The sequence below is a fragment of the Anomalospiza imberbis genome, unplaced genomic scaffold (assembly GCF_031753505.1).
Source record: "Anomalospiza imberbis isolate Cuckoo-Finch-1a 21T00152 unplaced genomic scaffold, ASM3175350v1 scaffold_100, whole genome shotgun sequence".
NCBI classification, from domain to species: Eukaryota; Metazoa; Chordata; class Aves; order Passeriformes; family Viduidae; genus Anomalospiza; species Anomalospiza imberbis.
The window spans coordinates 128,852-147,751 of record NW_027099389.1 but is presented as its reverse complement, the minus strand read 5'-3'; the positions used below and the strand labels follow the sequence as shown (position 1 = coordinate 147,751).

The window sequence follows — 18,900 nt, the reverse complement described above, 5'->3', positions numbered from 1 at the left end:
GGAATTCCTAAAAAACAACAGGAATTCTTAAAAAACAACCGGAATTCTTAAAAAACAACCGGAATTCTTAAAAAACAACCGGAATTCTTAAAAAACAACCGGAATTCCGGAAAAACAACCGGAATTCTTAAAAAACAACCGGAATTCCTAAAAAACAACAGGAATTCTTAAAAAACAACCGGAATTCTTAAAAACAACCGGAATTCTTAAAAAACAACCGGAATTCCTAAAAACAACAGGAATTCTTAAAAAACAACCGGAATTCTTAAAAAACAACCGGAATTCCAGAAAAACAACCGGAATTCCTAAAAAACAACCGGAATTCTTCAAAAACAACCAGAATTCCTAAAAAACAACCGGAATTCCTGAAAAACAACCGGAATTCCTAAAAAACAACCGGAATTCCTAAAAAACAACCGGAATTCTTAAAAAACAACCGGAATTCCTAAAAAACAACCGGAATTCTTCAAAAACAACCGGAATTCTTAAAAAACAACCGGAATTCTTAAAAAACAGCCGGAATTCTTAAAAAACAACCGGAATTCTTAAAAAACACCTGGAATTCTTAAAAAACAACCGGAATTCTTAAAACACAACCGGAATTCCTAAAAAACAACCGAATTCTTAAAAAACACCTGGAATTCTTGAAAAACACCTGGAATTCCTAAAGAACAATCGGAATTCCTAAAAAACACCCGGAATTTTTGAAAACACCCGGAATTCCTAAAAAACACCCGGAATTCACCCCAAAAAAATGGGATTTTGCCAAAGAAACCACCTGGATTTCACCAAAAACACCCGAAATTCACCCCAAAAAATCCGGATTTTCTGTTAACGACAACAATTAACACCTATTAACTAACGATTAATTAGCTAATTAACACTAATTAATAATTAATTAGCTAATTAATCACCTGCCAGAGGCCGAAGCAGCCGCGGGGGGCTGGGAGTAGCCGGGGTAGGAGGAGCTCTGGGGTCACTGGAGTGACGGGTTTGGGGTCTGGCGTTACCGGCTTGGGGTTTATGTTAACGATAACAATTAATTAACGCTAATTAACCATTCATTAGCTAATTAATCACCTGCCGGAGGCCGAGGCAGCCGCGGGGGGCTGGGAGTAGCCGGGGTAGGAGGAGCTCTGGGGTCACTGGAGTGACGGGTTTGGGGTTTATGTTAATGAACACAATTAATTAACGCTAATTAACCATTCATTAGCTAATTAATCACCTGCCAGAGGCCGAGGCAGCCGCGGGGGGCTGGGAGTAGCCGGGGTAGGAGGAGCTCTGGGGTCACTGGAGTGACGGGTTTGGGGTCTGGCGTTACCGGTTTGGGGTTTATGTTAATGAACACAATTAATTAACGCTAATTAACCATTAATTAGCTAATTAATCACCTGCCGGAGGCCGAGGCAGCCGCGGGGGGCTGGGAGTAGCCGGGGTAGGAGGAGCTCTGGCCGTAGCTGCCCTGGGAGCTCTGCCCGGAGCCGAAGCCGCCGGAGCCGTAGGAGGGAGGAGCCGCCGGCGCCGAGTAACCTGCGGGGTTAATTAGAGCTAATTAGCACTTAATTAACGGTTAATTAGAATATTGGAGGGGGGAAGGGGAAATTGGAGGGGAATTGGGGAAATTAGCTTAAAAAACAGGGGGAATAACAGAGAAAATTGGGGGAAAATAGGGAAGAAACAATGGAGAACTGGGGAAATTAATTAAAGGTAATTAAAAATAATTAGGATTAATTTGATAATGGGGAAAAAATGGGTCAGTTTTCGGCAATTTTGGTCAATTTTGGGTCATTTTGGGTCACTTTGGGTCAGTTTTCGGCAATTTTGGGTCAGTTTGGGTCAATTTTGGGTCATTTTGGGTCAATTTTGGGTCAGTTTTTGGTCAGTTTGGGTCAATTTTGGTCATTTTGGGTCAATTTTGGGTCATTTTGGGTCAGTTTTTGGTCAATTTTGGTCATTTTTGGGTCAATTTTGGTCGTTTTGGGTCAATTTTGGGGTCATTTTGGGTCAGTTTTCAGTCAATTTTGGTCATTTTGGGTCAATTTTGGTCATTTTTGGGTCAATTTTGGTCATTTTGGGTCAGTTTTGTGTCAATCCTGGATCAATTTTGGGTCATTTTTAGGTCAGTTTTGGGAAATTTTGGGTCCAAAGGTGCCAAATTTTGAAACAATGGGATACAAAAATAGGGATTTTGGGAATTTTGGAGATTTTTTGGGAATTCCAGGAATTTTTAGGGAATTCTGTGAATTTTGGGCTCACTCACCACTCTGGCTCTGCCCAGGCAGTTCTGGGGTCAATTTTGGGTCAATTTTGGGTCGATTTTGGGTCATTTTTGAGCCAATTTTGGCTCCAAAAGTGCCGATTTGGGGTCAATGGGATAGAACCATGGGGATTTTTGGGAATTCCCGGGAATTCCTGGGAATTTTGGGAATTCTGGGCTCACTCACCGCTCTGGCTCTGCCCAGGCAGCTCTGGGGTCAATTTTGGGTCGATTTTGGGTCAATTTTGGGTTGGTTTTGAACCAATTTTGGCTCCAAAAGTGCCGATTTTGGCTTCAATGGGATAGAACCACGGGGATTTTTGGGAATTCCTGGGGAATTTCTGGGAATTCCTGGGAATTTCTGGGAATTCTGGGCTCACTCACCGCTCTGGCTCTACCCAGGCAGCTCTGGGATCAATTTTGGGTTGGTTTTGAGCCAATTTTGGCTCCAAAATTGCCAATTTTGGGTTCAATGGGATAGAACCACGGGGATTTTTGGGAATTTCTGGGAAATTCTGGGAATTTCAGGGAATTTCTGGAATTTTGGGCTCACTCACCGCTCTGGCTCTGCCCAGGCAGCTCTGGGGTCAATTTTGGGTCAATTTTGGGTCGGATTTGAGCCAATTTTGACTCCAAAATTGCCAATTTTGGGTTCAATGGGATAGAACCAAGGGGATTTCTGGGAATTTTTGGGAATTTCTGGGAATTTTGGGAATTCTGGGCTCACTCACCGCTCTGGCTCTACCCAGGCAGCTCTGGGGTCAATTTTGGGTCGATTTTGGGTCGATTTTGAGCCAATTTTGGCTCCAAAAGTGCCGATTTGGGGTTCAATGGGATAGAACCACGGGGATTTTTGGGAATTTCTGGAATTTCTGGGAATTTCTGGGAATTTCTGGGAATTCCTGGGAATTTTTGGGAATTCTGGGCTCACTCACCGCTCTGGCTCTGCCCAGGCAGTTCTGGGGTCAATTTTGGGTCGGATTTGAGCCAATTTTGGCTCCAAAAGTGCCGATTTTGGGTTCAATGGGATAGAACCACGGGGATTTTTGGGAATTCCTGGAATTTCTGGGAATTTCTGGGAATTTCTGGGAATTCTGGGCTCACTCACCGCTCTGGCTCTACCCAGGCAGCTCTGGGATCAATTTTGGGTTGGTTTTGAGCCAATTTTGGCTCCAAAAGTGCCGATTTGTGGTTCAATGGGATAGAACCACGGGGATTTTTGGGAATTCCTGGGAATTTCTGGGAATTCCTGGGAATTTTGGCTCACTCACCGCTCTGGCTCTACCCACGTAGTTCTGAGGTCAATTTTGGGTCCATTTTCGGTCAATTTTGAGCCAATTTTGACTCCAAAAGTGCCAATTTTGGGTTCAATGGGATAGAACCACGGGGATTTTTGGGAATTTTTGGGAATTTCTGGGAATTTTTGGGAATTCTGGGCTCACTCACCGCTCTGGCTCTACCCAGGCAGCTCTGGGATCAATTTTGGGTCGGTTTTGAGCCAATTTTGGCTCCAAAAGTGCCAATTTTGGGGTTCAATGGGATAGAACCACGGGGATTTTTGGGAATTCCTGGGAATTTCTGGGAATTCCTGGGAATTTCTGGAATTCTGGGCTCACTCACCGCTCTGGCTCTACCCAGGCAGCTCTGCGGTCAAGTCTGGGTCAATTTTCGGTCGATTTTGAGCCAATTTTGGCTCCAAAAGTGCCGATTTTGGGTTCAATGGGATAGAACCATGGGGATTTTTGGGAATTCCTGGGAATTCCTGGGAACTTCTGGGAATTCTGGGCTCACTCACCGCTCTGGCTCTGCCCAGGCAGCTCTGGGGTCAATTTTGGGTCGATTTTGGGTCAATTTTGGGTCGATTTTGAGCCTATTTTGGCTCCAAAATTGCCAATTTTGGGTTCAATGAGATAGAACCACGGGGATTTTTGGGAATTCCTGGGAATTTCTGGGAATTTTGGGAATTTTGGCCTCACTCACCGCTCTGGCTCTGCCCAAGAGGCTCTGGGGTCAATTTTGGGTTGGTTTTGAGCCGATTTTGGCTCCAAAAGTGCCGATTTTGGGTTCAATGGGATAGAACCACGGGGATTTTTGGGAATTCCCGGGAATTCCTGGGAATTTTGGAATTCTGGGCTCACTCACCGCTCTGGCTCTGCCCAGTCAGCTCTGGGGTCAATTTTGGGTCGGATTTGAGCCAATTTTGGCTCCAAAAGTGCCAATTTTGGGTTCAATGGGATAGAACCACGGGGATTTTTGGGAATTCCCGGGAATTCCTGGGAATTTTGGGAATTCTGGGCTCACTCACCGCTCTGGCTCTGCCCGTAGGAGGAGCTGTACCCCCCCTGGCCGTAGCCCGTGTCCGAGCTCTGCCCGTAGCCCCCGTAGCTCTGCTGCGAGTAGCTCTGCCCCCCGCCCTGCGAGTAGCTCTGGCTTGGCGGGGCGGGGTAGGCGCCGTAGCTGAGAAGAAAAAATAAAAATAAAAATAAAAATAAAAATAAACCAAAATTCGGGCAAAAATCCCCGCCGGGAACGGGGATTCCTAGGGACGGGGAAGGGCGGGAAAGGGAATTTGTACCTTTGCGTCGCCGTCTGGCTGTAATCTGGGGAGGAAAGGGTTAAAAAAAAAAACAAAAACAACGGGTTAGGCAGGCATCGGTGAAAATAAATTTATTTTTTTTCCCTAATTTATTTAGTCTGGGAAGGAAAGGGTTTAAATAACAGGTCAATCCCGCAGAAATCAGTTAAAATAAATTTGTTTTTCCCTGATTTAGTCAGTCTGGGGAGGAAAGGGTTAAGAAAACGGGTTATTCAGGCAGAAATGGGTTAAAATAAATTTGTTTTTCCCTGATTTATTCAGTCTGGGGAGGAAAGGGTTTAAAAAACAGGTCAATGCCGCAGAAATCGGTTAAAATAAATTTGTTTTTCCCTGATTTAGTCAGTCTGGGGAGGAAAGGGTTAAGAAAACGGGTTATTCAGGCAGAAATGGGTTAAAATAAATTTGTTTTTCCCTGATTTATTCAGTCTGGGGAGGAAAGGGTTTAAAAAACAGGTCAATGCCGCAGAAATCGGTTAAAATAAATTTGTTTTTTCCTGATTTATTCAGTCTGGGGAGGAAAGGGTTTAAAAAACAGGTCAATCCCGCAGAAACCGGTTAAAATAAATTTGTTTTTCCCTGATTTATTCAGTCTGGGGAGGAAAGGGTTAAGAAAACAGGTCAATGCCGCAGAAATCGGTTAAAATAAATTTGTTTTTCCCTGATTTATTTAGTCTGGGGAGGAAAGGGTTAAGAAAACGGGTTATTCAGGCAGAAATGGGTTAAAATAAATTTGTTTTGCCCGGATTTATTTAATTGGGGGGGAAAGAGTTAAAAAAATCGGGTTACCAATCAGAAATTGTTGAAAATAAACTGATTTTTTCTGATTTATTTAATCTGGGGAGAAATGGATTAAAGTTTTAGATAATCAATAAGAAATTGCTAATAAAAATGACTTTTTCTTGATTTATTAAATCTGGGGAAGAAAGGGTTAAAACAGGTTAATCAAGTAAAAACTGCTTAAATTAAATTTGTTTTTCCCTAATTTATTTAATCCCTGGAAGAATGGACTAAAATTTTAGATAATCAATACGAAATTGTTAAAAATAAATGATTTTTTTTCTTGATTTATTAAATCTGGGGAAGAATGGGTTAAAAAATGGGTTAATCGAGCAAAAACTGATTAAAATAAATTTATTTTTCCCTGATTTATTTAAACTGGGGAGAAATGGATTAAACTTTTAGATAATCAATAAGAAACTGCTAAAAATAAATGATTTTTTTCTTGATTTATTAAATCTGGGGAAGAATGGGTTAAAAAATGGGTTAATTGAGCAAAAACTGATTAAAATAAATTTATTTTTCCTTGATTTATTTAGTCTGGCCAGAAAAGGACTAAAAAACAGATTAATCATCTAAAAATTGGAAAAAAAAATTATTTTCCCTGATTTATCTGGGAGGAAAGAGTTAAAAAATTTGAGTTAATCAATCAGAAATTGGTTAAAATCAATTTATTTTCCATGATTTCTAAAATTTAGGGAGGAATGGATCAAAGAATTTGAGTTAATTAATCATAAATCAAATAAAATCAATTTAATTTCCATGATTTATTAGATTTGGGGAGGAATGGATCAAAGAATTTGAGTTAATCAATCATAAATCAAACAAAATTAATTTATTTTCCATGATTTATTAAATCTGGGGAGGAATGGACCAAATAATTTGGGTTAATCAATCAGAAATTGGTTAAAATTTATTTATTTTCCCTGATTCATTTACTCTGGGGGATAATGGTTAAAATTTTTGCATTAATTAATCAGAAATCATCTAAAATCAATTAAAAATTTAAAAATTCCATCTCTTGGATGCTTTCAGCTGCTGATTAAAAGATTTCAATTAAAAAAAAACCAGTAAAAATAGCTCAAAATCAAGTGGGCTCATTAGGCGTTAATTAACGCCTCTAATGAAGCCAATTCCTGTTGCACTAATTAGCAACAGAGTGGTTTTAAATGGAAACGCTGCCTTTCAATTAATTAATTTTCAGTATTTATTAATTAATAACTAATTCATTAATTTTAATTATTGCATTAATTATTAACAAGCCCCTTTTAAATAGAGATAATTGAAACACCTTTAAATTATTAAATTATTAAATAATCAAAAAATAAATTAAATAAGTTACAATTTAAACTCGCTAATTACATGTTTAACAAATTATTTAACAAAAAATTAAAACCTACTAATTACAAAATCTGCCCTTTACATCATTCTTATTAAAAACGGTTTTAATTAAGCAATAAATACCAAAAACCTCTGTCTATTCAAATTTATTCAAATTTATTCATTAATTCCCCATGCTCATTAATATTCATTAAATATCATCTGTTAACATTATTACTTCTCATTAATACAACACTCTTAATTAATTAGCACGAATTTAACATGAAATCCGTGTTTTTAAAGGTGTTTTACGCTTATTTTTATAATTAAAATCTTCACTTAAAGATTAATAACGCTAATTAATTAAAATCCAATCAATACCCAATTATTTACCAATAAATCCATTTTATTTCTGTAATGAATAGCAATTAATTAACCAACAAAGCAGAAACAAATCACCTTATTAATACCTGCAACTCTTTACCAAAACCATTAATTTTATGCTATTAATTCCAAATTTTAACTAATTTAATTAAATTAATTTTTAACACTTAAAAAGCCTAAAAACACCTTGAAATAAAAAATTCTATTTATTAACGCTATTATTTATTGACAAAAGCCTTATAGCTAAAGAAATAAAATTAAAATCAATCGATTTTAACAATTTAATTAAGTAATTAAGAGTAATTTTTTGATTTTGGAGCAGAAATTTCGGCACAAAATAAAGGAAATTTCGGGTGTTTCATCCACCCAAAAGCACCAAATCCCTGCTGGAGAGCGACATTTCCCGCCCAAAACGACAATTAATGAATTTATCCCTTAAAATCAACGCAAATTTTATTTTTAATTGTTAAAAAAAATGAAATTAAAGAGGAATTTTAATATTAAATATCCAAATGAACGGGAAGCCTTCAAGCCCCCTCAGGCTCAGCGCAACGAAAAGGGTTTAAAATTCCGGTTTTCACAGCAAATATCGCTTCAAAAGCACTCCGAGCTCGAATTTAATTATTTACGTGTTATAACATTTAAAATTTAAAATTAATTTATTTGTTTCGATGGAAAAAAATCAAGCAGAAATTTAAAATTCCCCTCAGGCACCACCCAACAAAAGGGGGTTCCCTCAGGCACCGCACAACAAAAGCACACGGTTCTAACAGCAAAAAAGCCTCTAAAACCTCCCAAAATCAACGAAATAAACAATTAAAACTGCAATTAAACTGCAATTTTAATTTAAAATTTAAATATTTCCGTGTTCAAATGAAGGGGAAATTTTGCAACTCCCCTCAGGCTTCGCCTAACAAAAGGCGTGCCCCGGGGGGGGGGGGGAGTATTTGGGGTCTAAAAACCTGCACTCACAACATGATTTCCCCACAAAAAGTGACATAAACAGCAAATTAAAACACGAAATTATTTATAAAACTTAATATTTCATTAAAATACCTTTAATTTTCCCTCAGAAATCCGCCCCAAAGCGCGGGGAACTGAACCCTCCCCCTCACGACACGGCGGCAATTTCCCGCCTCGCAAGGGAGAAACCGCGGCGGGGCGGCGGGGGGGGATTTTTAACGTGGAGAGCGAAGTTTTCGCGTTGGAATTTTTGATTTATTTGTTTGATTTGGTTTGATTGATTTTGATTTGGTTGATTTTGATCGCATGGGATTAAATTCGATTGAACGGCAGGACCCGGATGTGGCACTGCGGCAGCGGCGCCGCGCACGCGCCGCGCGCACAAAATGGCGGCGGTGGCGCAGAGGCAAAACCACAAAATGGCGGGCGGGGGAAAAAAGCGGGTCCCAGACCCCCTGAAACACCCCGGAATCACCCCAAAATCCGAACGATTTCCCAGGAGTTCCATCCAAAATTCATGTTTTTTGTGCTGTAGTTTGGGGTTTCGGGGTTAATTCTTTTCCCCGCCGCAGGCGTGCAGCATCCGGGCGCGGCGCTTTGTTCGGCCCCCGCCCCATCCGCGATGGTTTTAGCAGGGAAAATAACCCAGCAAAGCCCCCGAGATTTGCGGTTTGGGATTAAAATGTACGTATCGGAGTGGGGATACGTTAAAAGGGAAAGGGAAGATAAATTAAAAATCAAAAAACAGAGAAGCGAGGCGTGGCGGAAACGGGACGGCATCAAACCGCGCAGAGCCCCCGAGCAGCGCTGAGGGTGCAAACCCCACAATGAAACAACGCCTCAGCCGCAGCACTGAACGAGGAAACGGCCATTTCAAATCGCACGAGCTGAAACCAACACCACCAACGCCGTGCTAAGCGCGGCGGCCTCAGGATCCCCCCCCAACCCCAACCTCGGTGCTCCCACACCGCGCTGGGCGCCGCAGCCCCCGGGCTCCCCGGGGCAAGGAGGGGTCTCGGGGTCCCTCCCCGAGGCTCGGGGGGTCCCTGCCCGGGTTCAAAGGGGCGTGCTGGGGTTCGGGAGGTGGGGGGGGGGTGGGGGGAGGTTCCGCACGGTTGCCGGTACCGTTGGAGGCCATGGCGGTGCCGCGCGTCCCGCGTCCGCTCCACGTGGCGCCCGCTCTGCGCGCCGCCCGCGCCGCGCCCGCCCTTTTATAACCTCGGCCGGCGCCTCCCACCCGCGGGGGGGGGGGGAAGGGGGGGAGCTGGAGGTGGTACGGTCCTGGCGGGAAAAAGGGGGCGGGGCGGGGAAAAGGGGGCGGGGCGGTGGGCGGGGCTATGGATAGCGGGGGAGCCTATAGGGGACGGGGCCCGCGGCAGGTACGGGGGGCTATAGGGGATTGGGGGGGGCTATAGGGGATTGGGGGGGGGCTATAGGGGACTGGGGGGGGTCTATAGGGGACTGGGGGGTTCTATAGGGGACAGGAGGGGCTATAGGGGACAGGGGGGGTCTATAGGGGACTGGGGGGAGCTCTATGGGGACAGGGGGGGGGGTCTATAGGGGACTGGGGGGGCTATAGGGGACAGGGGGGAGTTCTATAGGGGACAGGAGCCTCTAGGAGACGGGGCCCGCGGCAGGTACAGGGGGCTATAGGGGATTGGGGGGGGCTATAGGGGATAGAGGGGGTTTATAGGGGACTGGGGGGGGCTATAGGGGACAGGGGGGAGTTCTATAGGGGACAGGGGGGGTTCTATAGGGGACAGGAGGGGGTTTATAGGGGACGGGGGGGTCTATAGGGGACTGGGGGGGTTCTATAGGGGACTGGGGGGGCTATAGGGGACAGGAGCCTCTAGGGGACAGGGCTATAGGGGACTGGGGGGGGCTATAGGGGACAGGGGGGAGTTCTATAGGGGACAGGAGCCTCTAGGGGACGGGGCCCGCGGCAGGTATGGGGGGCTATAGGGGATTAGGGGTGTCTATAGGGGATAGAGGGGGTCTATAGGGGATAGAGGGGGTCTATAGGGGACTGGGGGGGCTATAGGGGACAGGGGGGAGTTCTATAGGGGACAGGAGCCTCTAGGGGACAGGGCCCGCGGCAGGTACGGGGGGCTATAGGGGACAGGGGGTGTCTATAGGGGATAGGGGGTGTCTATAGGGGACAGGGGGGGTCTATAGGGGACTGGGGGGGGCTATAGGGGATAGAGGGGGTCTATAGGGGACTGGGGGGGTTCTATAGGGGACGGGGGGGTTCTATAGGGGACTGGGGGGGCTATAGGGGACAGGGGGGAGTTCTATAGGGGACAGGAGCCTCTAGGGGACAGGGCCCGCGGCAGGTACGGGGGGCTATAGGGGACTGGGGGGGGCTATAGGGGATAGGGGGGGTCTATAGGGGACTGGGGGGGTTCTATAGGGACGGGGGGGGCTATAGGGGACGGGGGGTGTCTATAGGGGACAGGGGGTGCCTATAGGGGACGGGGGGGCTATAGGGGACAGGGGGTCTATAGGGGACAGGGGGGGTTCTATAGGGGACAGGGGGGGTTCTATAGGGGACACGACCCTATAGGGGGACAGGGCCCGCAGCAGGTACGGGGGGCTATAGGGGACGGGGGGGGGGTCTATAGGGGATGAGATGGGGCCCATAGGGGACGGGGGGGTTCTCTAGGGGTCAGGAGCCTATAGAGGGTGGGGGAGGGGATTCTATAGGGGACAGACCCATAGAGGGGTGGGGGAGGGGCTCTATAGGGGACAGGGGGAGGGGCTCTATAGGGGACAGGGGGAGGGGCTCTATAGGGGACAGGGGGAGGGGCTCTATAGGGGTGAGGGAGGGGCTCTATGGGGTGGGGGAGGGGCTCTATAGGGGACAGGGGGAGGGGCTCTATAGGGGACAGACCCTATGGAGGGTGGGGGAGGGGTCCCTATAGGGGGAGTGACCGCTGTCCACTGGGGACAGTGTCCGGTGTCCACCCGTGTCCAGTCCCTGTTCCCAGTGTCCACTGCCACTGCCCAGTGTCCACTCCAGTGTCCACTCCTCATTCCCAGTGTCCACTCCCACTGTCCATTCCCAGTGTCCAGTGTCCACTCCATTGTCCACTCCCAGTGTCCACTCCAGTGTCCACCCCCAGTGTCCATTCCCACTGTCCATTCCCAGTGTCCAGTGCCCACTCCACTGTCCACTCCCAGTGTCCACTCCCAGTGTCCATTCCCAGTGTCCACTCCCAGTGTCCACTCCAGTGTCCACTCCAGTGTCCACTGTCCACTCCAGTGTCCCCTCCCAGTGTCCAGTGTCCACTCCAGTGTCCATTCCCACTGTCCACTCCACTGTCCACTCCTCATTCCCACTGTCCACCCCAGTGTCCACTCCCACTGTCCACCCCAGTGTCCACCCCAGTGTCCACTCCAGTGTCCACTCCCAGTGTCCACCCCAGTGTCCACTCCTCATTCCCAGTGTCCACTCCCAGTGTCCACTCCCAGTGTCCACCCCAGTGTCCACTCCTCATTCCCACTGTCCACTCCCAGTGTCCACTCCCAGTGTCCACTCCACTGTCCACTCCTTATTCCCACTGTCCACTCCCAGTGTCCATTCCCACTGTCCATTCCCAGTGTCCAGTGTCCACTCCCAGTATCCACTCCACTGTCCACTCCAGTGTCCACTCCAGTGTCCACTTCCACTGTCCACTCCAGTGTCCACTCCAGTGTCCACTTCCACTGTCCACTCCAGTGTCCACTCCAGTGTCCACTTCCACTGTCCACTCCAGTGTCCACTGTCCATTCCCACTGTCCACCCCAGTGTCCACTCCAGTGTCCACTCCACATTCCCAGTGTCCACCCCAGTGTCCACTCCACTGTCCACTCCTCATTCCCACTGTCCACTCCAGTGTCCACCCCAGTGTCCACTCCCAGTGTCCACTCCAGTGTCCACTCCCAGTGTCCACTCCCAGTGTCCACCCCTCATTCCCAGTGTCCACCCCCAGTGTCCACCCCGGTGTCCACTCCAGTGTCCACTCCATTGTCCACCCCTCATTCCCACTGTCCACTCCCAGTGTCCACTCCCAGTGTCCACTCCAGTGTCCATTCCCAGTGTCCACCCCTCATTCCCATTGTCCATTCCCAGTGTCCACTCCCAGTGTCCACCCCAGTGTCCACTCCCAGTGTCCACTCCCAGTGTCCACTGTCCACTCCCAGTGTCCACTCCACTGTCCATTCCCAGTGTCCACCCCTCATTCCCAGTGTCCACTCCCAGTGTCCACTCCCAGTGTCCACTCCCAGTGTCCACTGTCCACTCCAGTGTCCACTGTCCACTCCACTGTCCACTCCAGTGTCCACTCCACTGTCCACTCCAGTGTCCACTTTCCACTCCAGTGTCCACTCCTCATTCCCAGCATCGACTCCACTGTCCACTCCAGTGTCCACTCCAGTGTCCACTGTCCACTCCAGTGTCCACTCCAGTGTCCACTCCCAGTGTCCACTTTCCACTCCAGTGTCCACTCCTCATTCCCAGCATCGACTCCACTGTCCACTCCAGTGTCCACTCCAGTGTCCACTGTCCACTCCCACTGTCCACTCCAGTGTCCACTCCAGTGTCCACTCCACTGTCCACTCCAGTGTCCACTGTCCACTCCACTGTCCACTCCAGTGTCCACTCCACTGTCCACTCCAGTGTCCACTTTCCACTCCAGTGTCCACTCCTCATTCCCAGCATCGACTCCACTGTCCACTCCAGTGTCCACTCCAGTGTCCACTGTCCACTCCCACTGTCCACTCCAGTGTCCACTCCAGTGTCCACTGTCCACTCCCACTGTCCATTCCCAGTGTCCACTCCAGTGTCCACTCCAGCGTCCACCCCTCCGGCCCCATGGCCGCCCTGGACCGTGTCCGAGCGGGCGGCCGGAGCCTGGATCGCCGCCTGGACGCCGTCCCCGGCCAGGCCCTGCTGGCCGGCCTGCGGGCGGCCGGAGCCGTGTCCGAGCCCGAGGTGGCCGCGCTCGGACCGCCGGACAGCTCGGGCTGGGCGCGGCGACTCCGCGCTCTGGCCGTGGCCAAAGGGGACCGGACGTGCCACGTCCTGCTGACCGTCCTGGAGGGGCTGGAGGGGCCGCCCCGGCCGGGGCCCTTCGGTGAGTGACCGCTCCGCTGTCCGGCCGTGGGGGCAGTGCTCACCCCAGTGGTCACTCCGGTGGTCACTCCACTGGTCACTCCAGTGGTCATTTTGGGGGATTTTGGGGTATTTTTCCCCGTTTTTCCCAGTTTGGATGACCCCAACCTTGGTGAGTGACCGCTCCGATGTCCGGCCGTGGAGGCAGCGGTCAGTGGTCACTCCAGTGGTCACTGCAGTGGTCACTCCACTGGTCACTGCAGTGGTCACTCCGGTGGTCACTCCGGCGGTCACTCCGGTGGTCACTCCGGTGGTCACTCCGGTGGTCACTGCACTGGTCACTCCAGTGGTCACTCTGGTGCTCACCCCAGTGGTCACTCCACTGGTCACTCCGGTGGTCACTCCGGTGGTCACTCCGGTGGTCACTGCAGTGGTCACTCCGGTGGTCACTCCGGTGGTCATTTTTGGTGTTTCCTCCCCGTTTCCGCAGATTTTTACAACCCCGAGCGCGACGCCGCGCCCGCGCACCGCTCGGACTGCCCGTGCTGCCGGCCGGAGCCCGAGTGGACGCGCGAGGAAGAGGAGGGCGCGCCCGGAAACCCCGACGAAGGCCCCGAGGAGGAGGAGGAGGAGGGAGACGCCAAAAACGGCGACGAAGGCCCCGAGGATGAGGAGGGAGACGCCAAAAACGGCGACGAAGGCCCCGAGGATGAGGAGGATGGAGACGCCAAAAATGGCGACGAAGGCCCCGAGGATGAGGAGGGAGACGCCAAAAACGGCGACGAAGGCCCCAGGGAGGAGGAGGATGGAGGTGACGAAGGCCCCGAGGATGATGAAGGTGGAGCAGGCGATGAAGGCCCCGAGGATGATGAAGGTGGAGCAGGGGATGAAGGCCCCGAGGATGATGAAGGTGGAGCAGGCGACGAAGGCCCCGAGGATGAGGATGGAGGAGGGGATGAAGATTAGGGGGGGGAGGTGCTGAGGAGGAGGAGGAGGGTGGGGAGGAAGATGATGGAGATGATGACGATGATGATGATGATGATGAGGAGGAGGAATTTTGGGTCAAAAAAGCCCAAAACGGAGCTTTGGGCCTCCATGATGATGATGAAGATGGTCTCCATGATGAAGATGAAGATGAGGATGATGAAGATGAGGAGGAATTTTGGGTCAAAAAAAGCCCAAAATGGACCCTTGGTCCTCCATGACGATGATGAAGATGAAGATGAAGATGGCCTCCAGGAAGATGATGAAGGTGATGACCAATTTTAGGTCGAAAAAAGCCCAAAATGGACCCTTGGTCCTCCATGACGATGATGAAGATGAAGATGATGATGGCCTCCATGAAGATGATGATGATGAATTTTGGGTCCAAAAAAGCCCAAATGGGACCTTTGGTCCTCCATGATGAAGATGAAGATGATGAAGAATTTGGGTCAAAAAAAGCCCGAAATGGACCCTTGGTCCTCCATGACGATGATGAAGATGAAGATGGCCTCCATGAAGATGATGATGAAGACGATGACCAATTTTGGGTCGAAAAAAGCCCAAATTGGGCCCTTGTCCCACCCCACCCCCACCCGGAGCCTTCCTCCCTCCCCTCCTCCCCCTCACCCCTCCCCCAATAAAGCCCCGCCCCCTCAGCTTTGGCCACTTTGGGTTCTCCTTGACCCCACGATGACCAATGTCCACTTTGGGTTCTCCTTGACCCCACGATGACCAATGTCCACTTTGGGTTCTCCTTGACCCCACGATGACCAATGTCCACTTTGGGTTCTCCTGACTCCCATGATGACCAATGTCCACGTTGGGTTCTCCTTCACCCCACGATGACCAATGTCCACTTTGGGTTCTCCTTGACCCCACGATGACCAATGTCCACTTTGGGTTCTCCTGACCTCCACGATGACCAATGTCCACTTTGGGTTCTCCTTAACCCCACAATGACCAATGTCCACTTTGGGTTCTCCTTAACTCCACGATGACCAATGTCCACTTTGGGTTCTCCTTGACCCCACAATGACCAATGTCCACTTTGGGTTCTCCTGACCTCCACGATGACCAATGTCCACTTTGGGTTCTCCTTAACCCCACAATGACCAATGTCCACTTTGGGTTCTCCTTAACTCCACGATGACCAATGTCCACTTTGGGTTCTCCTTGACCCCCACGATGACCAATGTCCACTTTGGGTTCTCCTTGACCCCACGATGACCAATGTCCACTTTGGGTTCTCCTTAACCCCACAATGACCAATGTCCACTTTGGGTTCTCCTTGACCTCCACGATGACCAATGTCCACTTTGGGTTCTCCTGACCTCCACGATGACCAATGTCCACTTTGGGTTCTCCTGACTCCACGATGACCAATGTCCACTTTGGGTTCTCCTGACTCCACGATGACCAATGTCCACGTTGGGTTCTCTTTGACCCCACGATGACCAATGTCCACTTTGGGTTCTCCTTGACCCCCACGATGACCAATGTCCACTTTGGGTTCTCCTTGACCCCCACGATGACCAATGTCCACTTTGGGTTCTCCTTAACCCCACAATGACCAATGTCCACTTTGGGTTCTCCTTGACCTCCACGATGACCAATGTCCACTTTGGGTTCTCCTTGACCCCACAATGACCAATGTCCACTTTGGGTTCTCCTTGACCCCACAATGACCAATGTCCACTTTGGGTTCTCCTGACCTCCACGATGACCAATGTCCACTTTGGGTTCTCCTTGACCTCCACAATGACCAATGTCCACTTTGGGTTCTCCTTCACCCCACAATGACCAATGTCCACTTTGGGTTCTCCTTGACCCCACAATGACCAATGTCCACTTTGGGTTCTCCTTGACCCCCACGATGACCAATGTCCACTTTGGGTTCTCCTTGACCTCCACGATGACCAATGTCCACTTTGGGTTATCCTGACTCCCACGATGACCAATGTCCACTTTGGGTTCTCCTGACTCCCACGATGACCAATGTCCACTTTGGGTTCTCCTTGACCCCCACGATGACCAATGTCCACTTTGGGTTCTCCTGACTCCCACGATGACCAATGTCCACTTTTGAGGGTTCTTCTTGGTTTCCATGACCAAGACCCACCTTTGGAAGGTTCTCCATGACTTTACTGACCTGAAAGTCCATTTTTGGGGAGTTCTCCATTGTTTTGATGACCAAAACCCAACTTTGGGACTTTCTCCTTGACCTTGATGACCAAAACCCAAATTTGGAGGATTCTCCATGATTTTAATGACCAAAACCCCAACTTTGGAAGGTTCTCCATGACTTTAATGACCTGAAAGTCCAACTTTGGAAGGTTCTCCATGGTTCCCATGACCAAACCCCAACTTGGGAAGGTTCTCCATGGTTCCCATGACCAAACCCAACTTGGGAAGGTTCTCCATGGTTCCCATGACCAAACCCCGACTTTGGAAGGTTCTCCATGGTTCCCATGACCAAACCCAACTTGGGAAGGTTCTCCATGGTTCCCATGACCAAACCCCGACTTTGGAAGGTTCTCCATGGTTCCCATGACCAAACCCAACTTGGGAAGGTTCTCCATGGTTCCCATGACCAAACCCCGACTTTGGAAGGTTCTCCATGGTTCCCATGACCAAACCCCATCTTTGGAAGGTTCTCCATGGTTCCCATGACCAAACCCCAACTTTAGAAGGTTCTCCATGGCTTTAATGACCAACACCCCAACTTTAGAAGGTTCTCCATGGCTTTAATGACCAACACCCCAACTGTTAGGGGTTCCACGACCCAAAAGTCCAACGTTGGAAGGTTCTCCATGGTTCCCATGACCAAACCCCAACTTGGGAAGGTTCTCCATGGTTCCCATGACCAAAACCCAACTTTGGAACGTTCTCCATGATTTTAATGACCAACACCCCAACTTTTAGGGGTTCCACGACCCAAAAGTCCAACTTGGGAAGGTTCTCCGCGGTTCTCATGACCAAAACCCAACGTTCGGGGCTCGCCACGACCCCGATGACCACTGTCCACCTCGGGGGGCGTCTCCGGGCCCCCCGAAGCCGCCTCAGATGCGGAAGCTCTCGGCCTTGCCGTCGATGTGCCGCAGCCTCAGGTAGACGTCGGTGCCGATGCCCTGCAGCGACTGCAGCACCAGGGACCCCCCCAGGTACTCGGCGTAGGCGCGCGACGTCGGCAGCCCGAAGCCGAACCTGGTGGACACCGAAAATTCCCAATGTGGCCCCAGATGATCCCAGGAATCCCAAAAATCCCACGGAATATCCCAAAAATGCGACGGACCTCCCAAACCCCACCCCAAATCCCCCCAAAACCACCCGAAATGTCCCCAAAATCCACCCCGAAGCCGAACCTGGGGCGACACCGAAAATTCCCAAAAGTGGCCCCAGATGATCCCAGAAATCCCAAAAATCCCACAGAATATCCCAAAAATCCCATGGAATATCCCAAAAATCCCACGGACCTCCTGAATCCCACCCCAAACCCCCCAGAACCGCCACCAAAACCACCCAAAATGTCCCCAAAATCCGCCCCGAAGCCGAACCTGGGGCGACACCGAAAATTCCCAAAAGTGGCCCCAGATGATCCCAGAAATCCCACGGAATATCCCAAAAATCCCATGGAATATCCCAAAAATCCCACGGACCTCCCGAACCCCACCCCAAATCCCCCCAAAACCACCCGAAATGTCCCCAAAATCCACCCCGAAGCCGAACCTGGGGCGACACCGAGAATTCCCAAAACTGGTCCCAGATGATCCCAGAAATCCCAAAAATCCCACGGAATATCCCAAAAATCCCATGGAATATCCCAAAAATCCCACGGACCTCCTGAATCCCACCCCAAACCCCCCAGAACCGCCACCAAAACCACCCAAAATGTCCCCAAAATCCGCCCCGAAGCCGAACCTGGGGCGACACCGAAAATTCCCAAAAGTGGCCCCAGATGATCCCAGAAATCCCACGGAATATCCCAAAAATCCCATGGAATATCCCAAAAATCCCACGGACCTCCCGAACCCCACCCCAAATCCCCCCAAAACCACCCGAAATGTCCCCAAAATCCACCCCGAAGCCGAACCTGGGGCGACACCGAGAATTCCCAAAACTGGTCCCAGATGATCCCAGAAATCCCAAAAATCCCACGGAATATCCCAAAAATCCCACGAAATATCCCAAAAATCCCACGGACCTCCTGAATCCCACCCCAAATCCACCCAAAACCACCCAAAATGTCCCCAAAATCCACCCCGAAGCCGAACCTGGGGCGACACCGAAAATTCCCTAAAGTGGCCCCAAATGATCCCAAAAATCCCCTGAAATGCCCCAGAAACCCCATGGAATGCCCCAAATCCCACGGCAGGGGTTGTCCCAAATTTCTGGGGGTTGTCCCCAATTTGGGGAGGGGTCCCCGATGTGGGGAGGGGTCCTGGGGATGCCCTCAAACCCCAAAACCTCCCGAAACCCCCTCAAATATCCCAAAAACCCAACCCTGGGCATGTCCCCAATCTTGGGTGG

At 49.5% G+C, this 18,900-nt stretch overlaps 3 protein-coding genes across 3 annotated transcripts in view; 1 reads left to right on the top strand and 2 right to left on the bottom strand.

Annotated features, from left to right (window-relative positions):
- Positions 1–1,363: 1,363 nt before the first annotated feature.
- LOC137465646 (RNA-binding protein FUS-like) lies at positions 1,364–9,552 on the bottom strand. The gene is made up of 4 exons (XM_068177712.1): positions 9,423–9,552; positions 4,833–4,857; positions 4,563–4,714; positions 1,364–1,530 (listed from the first exon to the last, which is right to left on the bottom strand). Exons 1-4 carry the CDS (start codon positions 9,433–9,435, stop codon positions 1,388–1,390), a joined length of 333 nt encoding a protein of 110 aa, XP_068033813.1. The 5' UTR covers positions 9,436–9,552; the 3' UTR covers positions 1,364–1,387.
- A 3,590-nt stretch (positions 9,553–13,142) lies between these two features.
- On the top strand, positions 13,143–14,355 carry LOC137465651 (S-antigen protein-like). The gene is made up of 2 exons (XM_068177716.1): positions 13,143–13,411; positions 13,880–14,355. The coding sequence occupies exons 1-2, from the start codon at positions 13,150–13,152 to the stop codon at positions 14,353–14,355; spliced, it is 738 nt and encodes a 245-aa protein (XP_068033817.1). The 5' UTR covers positions 13,143–13,149.
- A 2,858-nt stretch (positions 14,356–17,213) lies between these two features.
- The window catches only part of LOC137465642 (branched-chain alpha-ketoacid dehydrogenase kinase-like), a 28,138-nt gene continuing 26,451 nt past the window's right edge, over positions 17,214–18,900 (bottom strand). The window contains exon 11 of the mRNA XM_068177709.1: positions 17,214–17,577. Within this exon, the coding sequence (XP_068033810.1) occupies positions 17,433–17,577 (145 nt within the window). The 3' untranslated portion in view covers positions 17,214–17,432. The remainder of the gene's footprint in view (positions 17,578–18,900) is intronic.

Bases quoted from the DNA above. Each gene is read 5' to 3' on its own strand.
- LOC137465646 (XM_068177712.1), bottom strand. The intron at 4,715-4,832 runs GTACAAATTCCC...TTTTCTTCTCAG, and splicing joins AGCCAGACGGCGACGCAAAG to CTACGGCGCCTACCCCGCCC. The intron at 1,531-4,562 runs GTGAGTGAGCCC...TTAACCCCGCAG, and splicing joins CTACGGGCAGAGCCAGAGCG to GTTACTCGGCGCCGGCGGCT.
- LOC137465651 (XM_068177716.1), top strand. From the start codon at position 13,150: ATGGCCGCCCTGGACCGTGTCCGAGCGGGCGGCCGGAGCCTGGATCGC. The intron at 13,412-13,879 runs GTGAGTGACCGC...CCGTTTCCGCAG, and splicing joins GCCCCGGCCGGGGCCCTTCG to ATTTTTACAACCCCGAGCGC.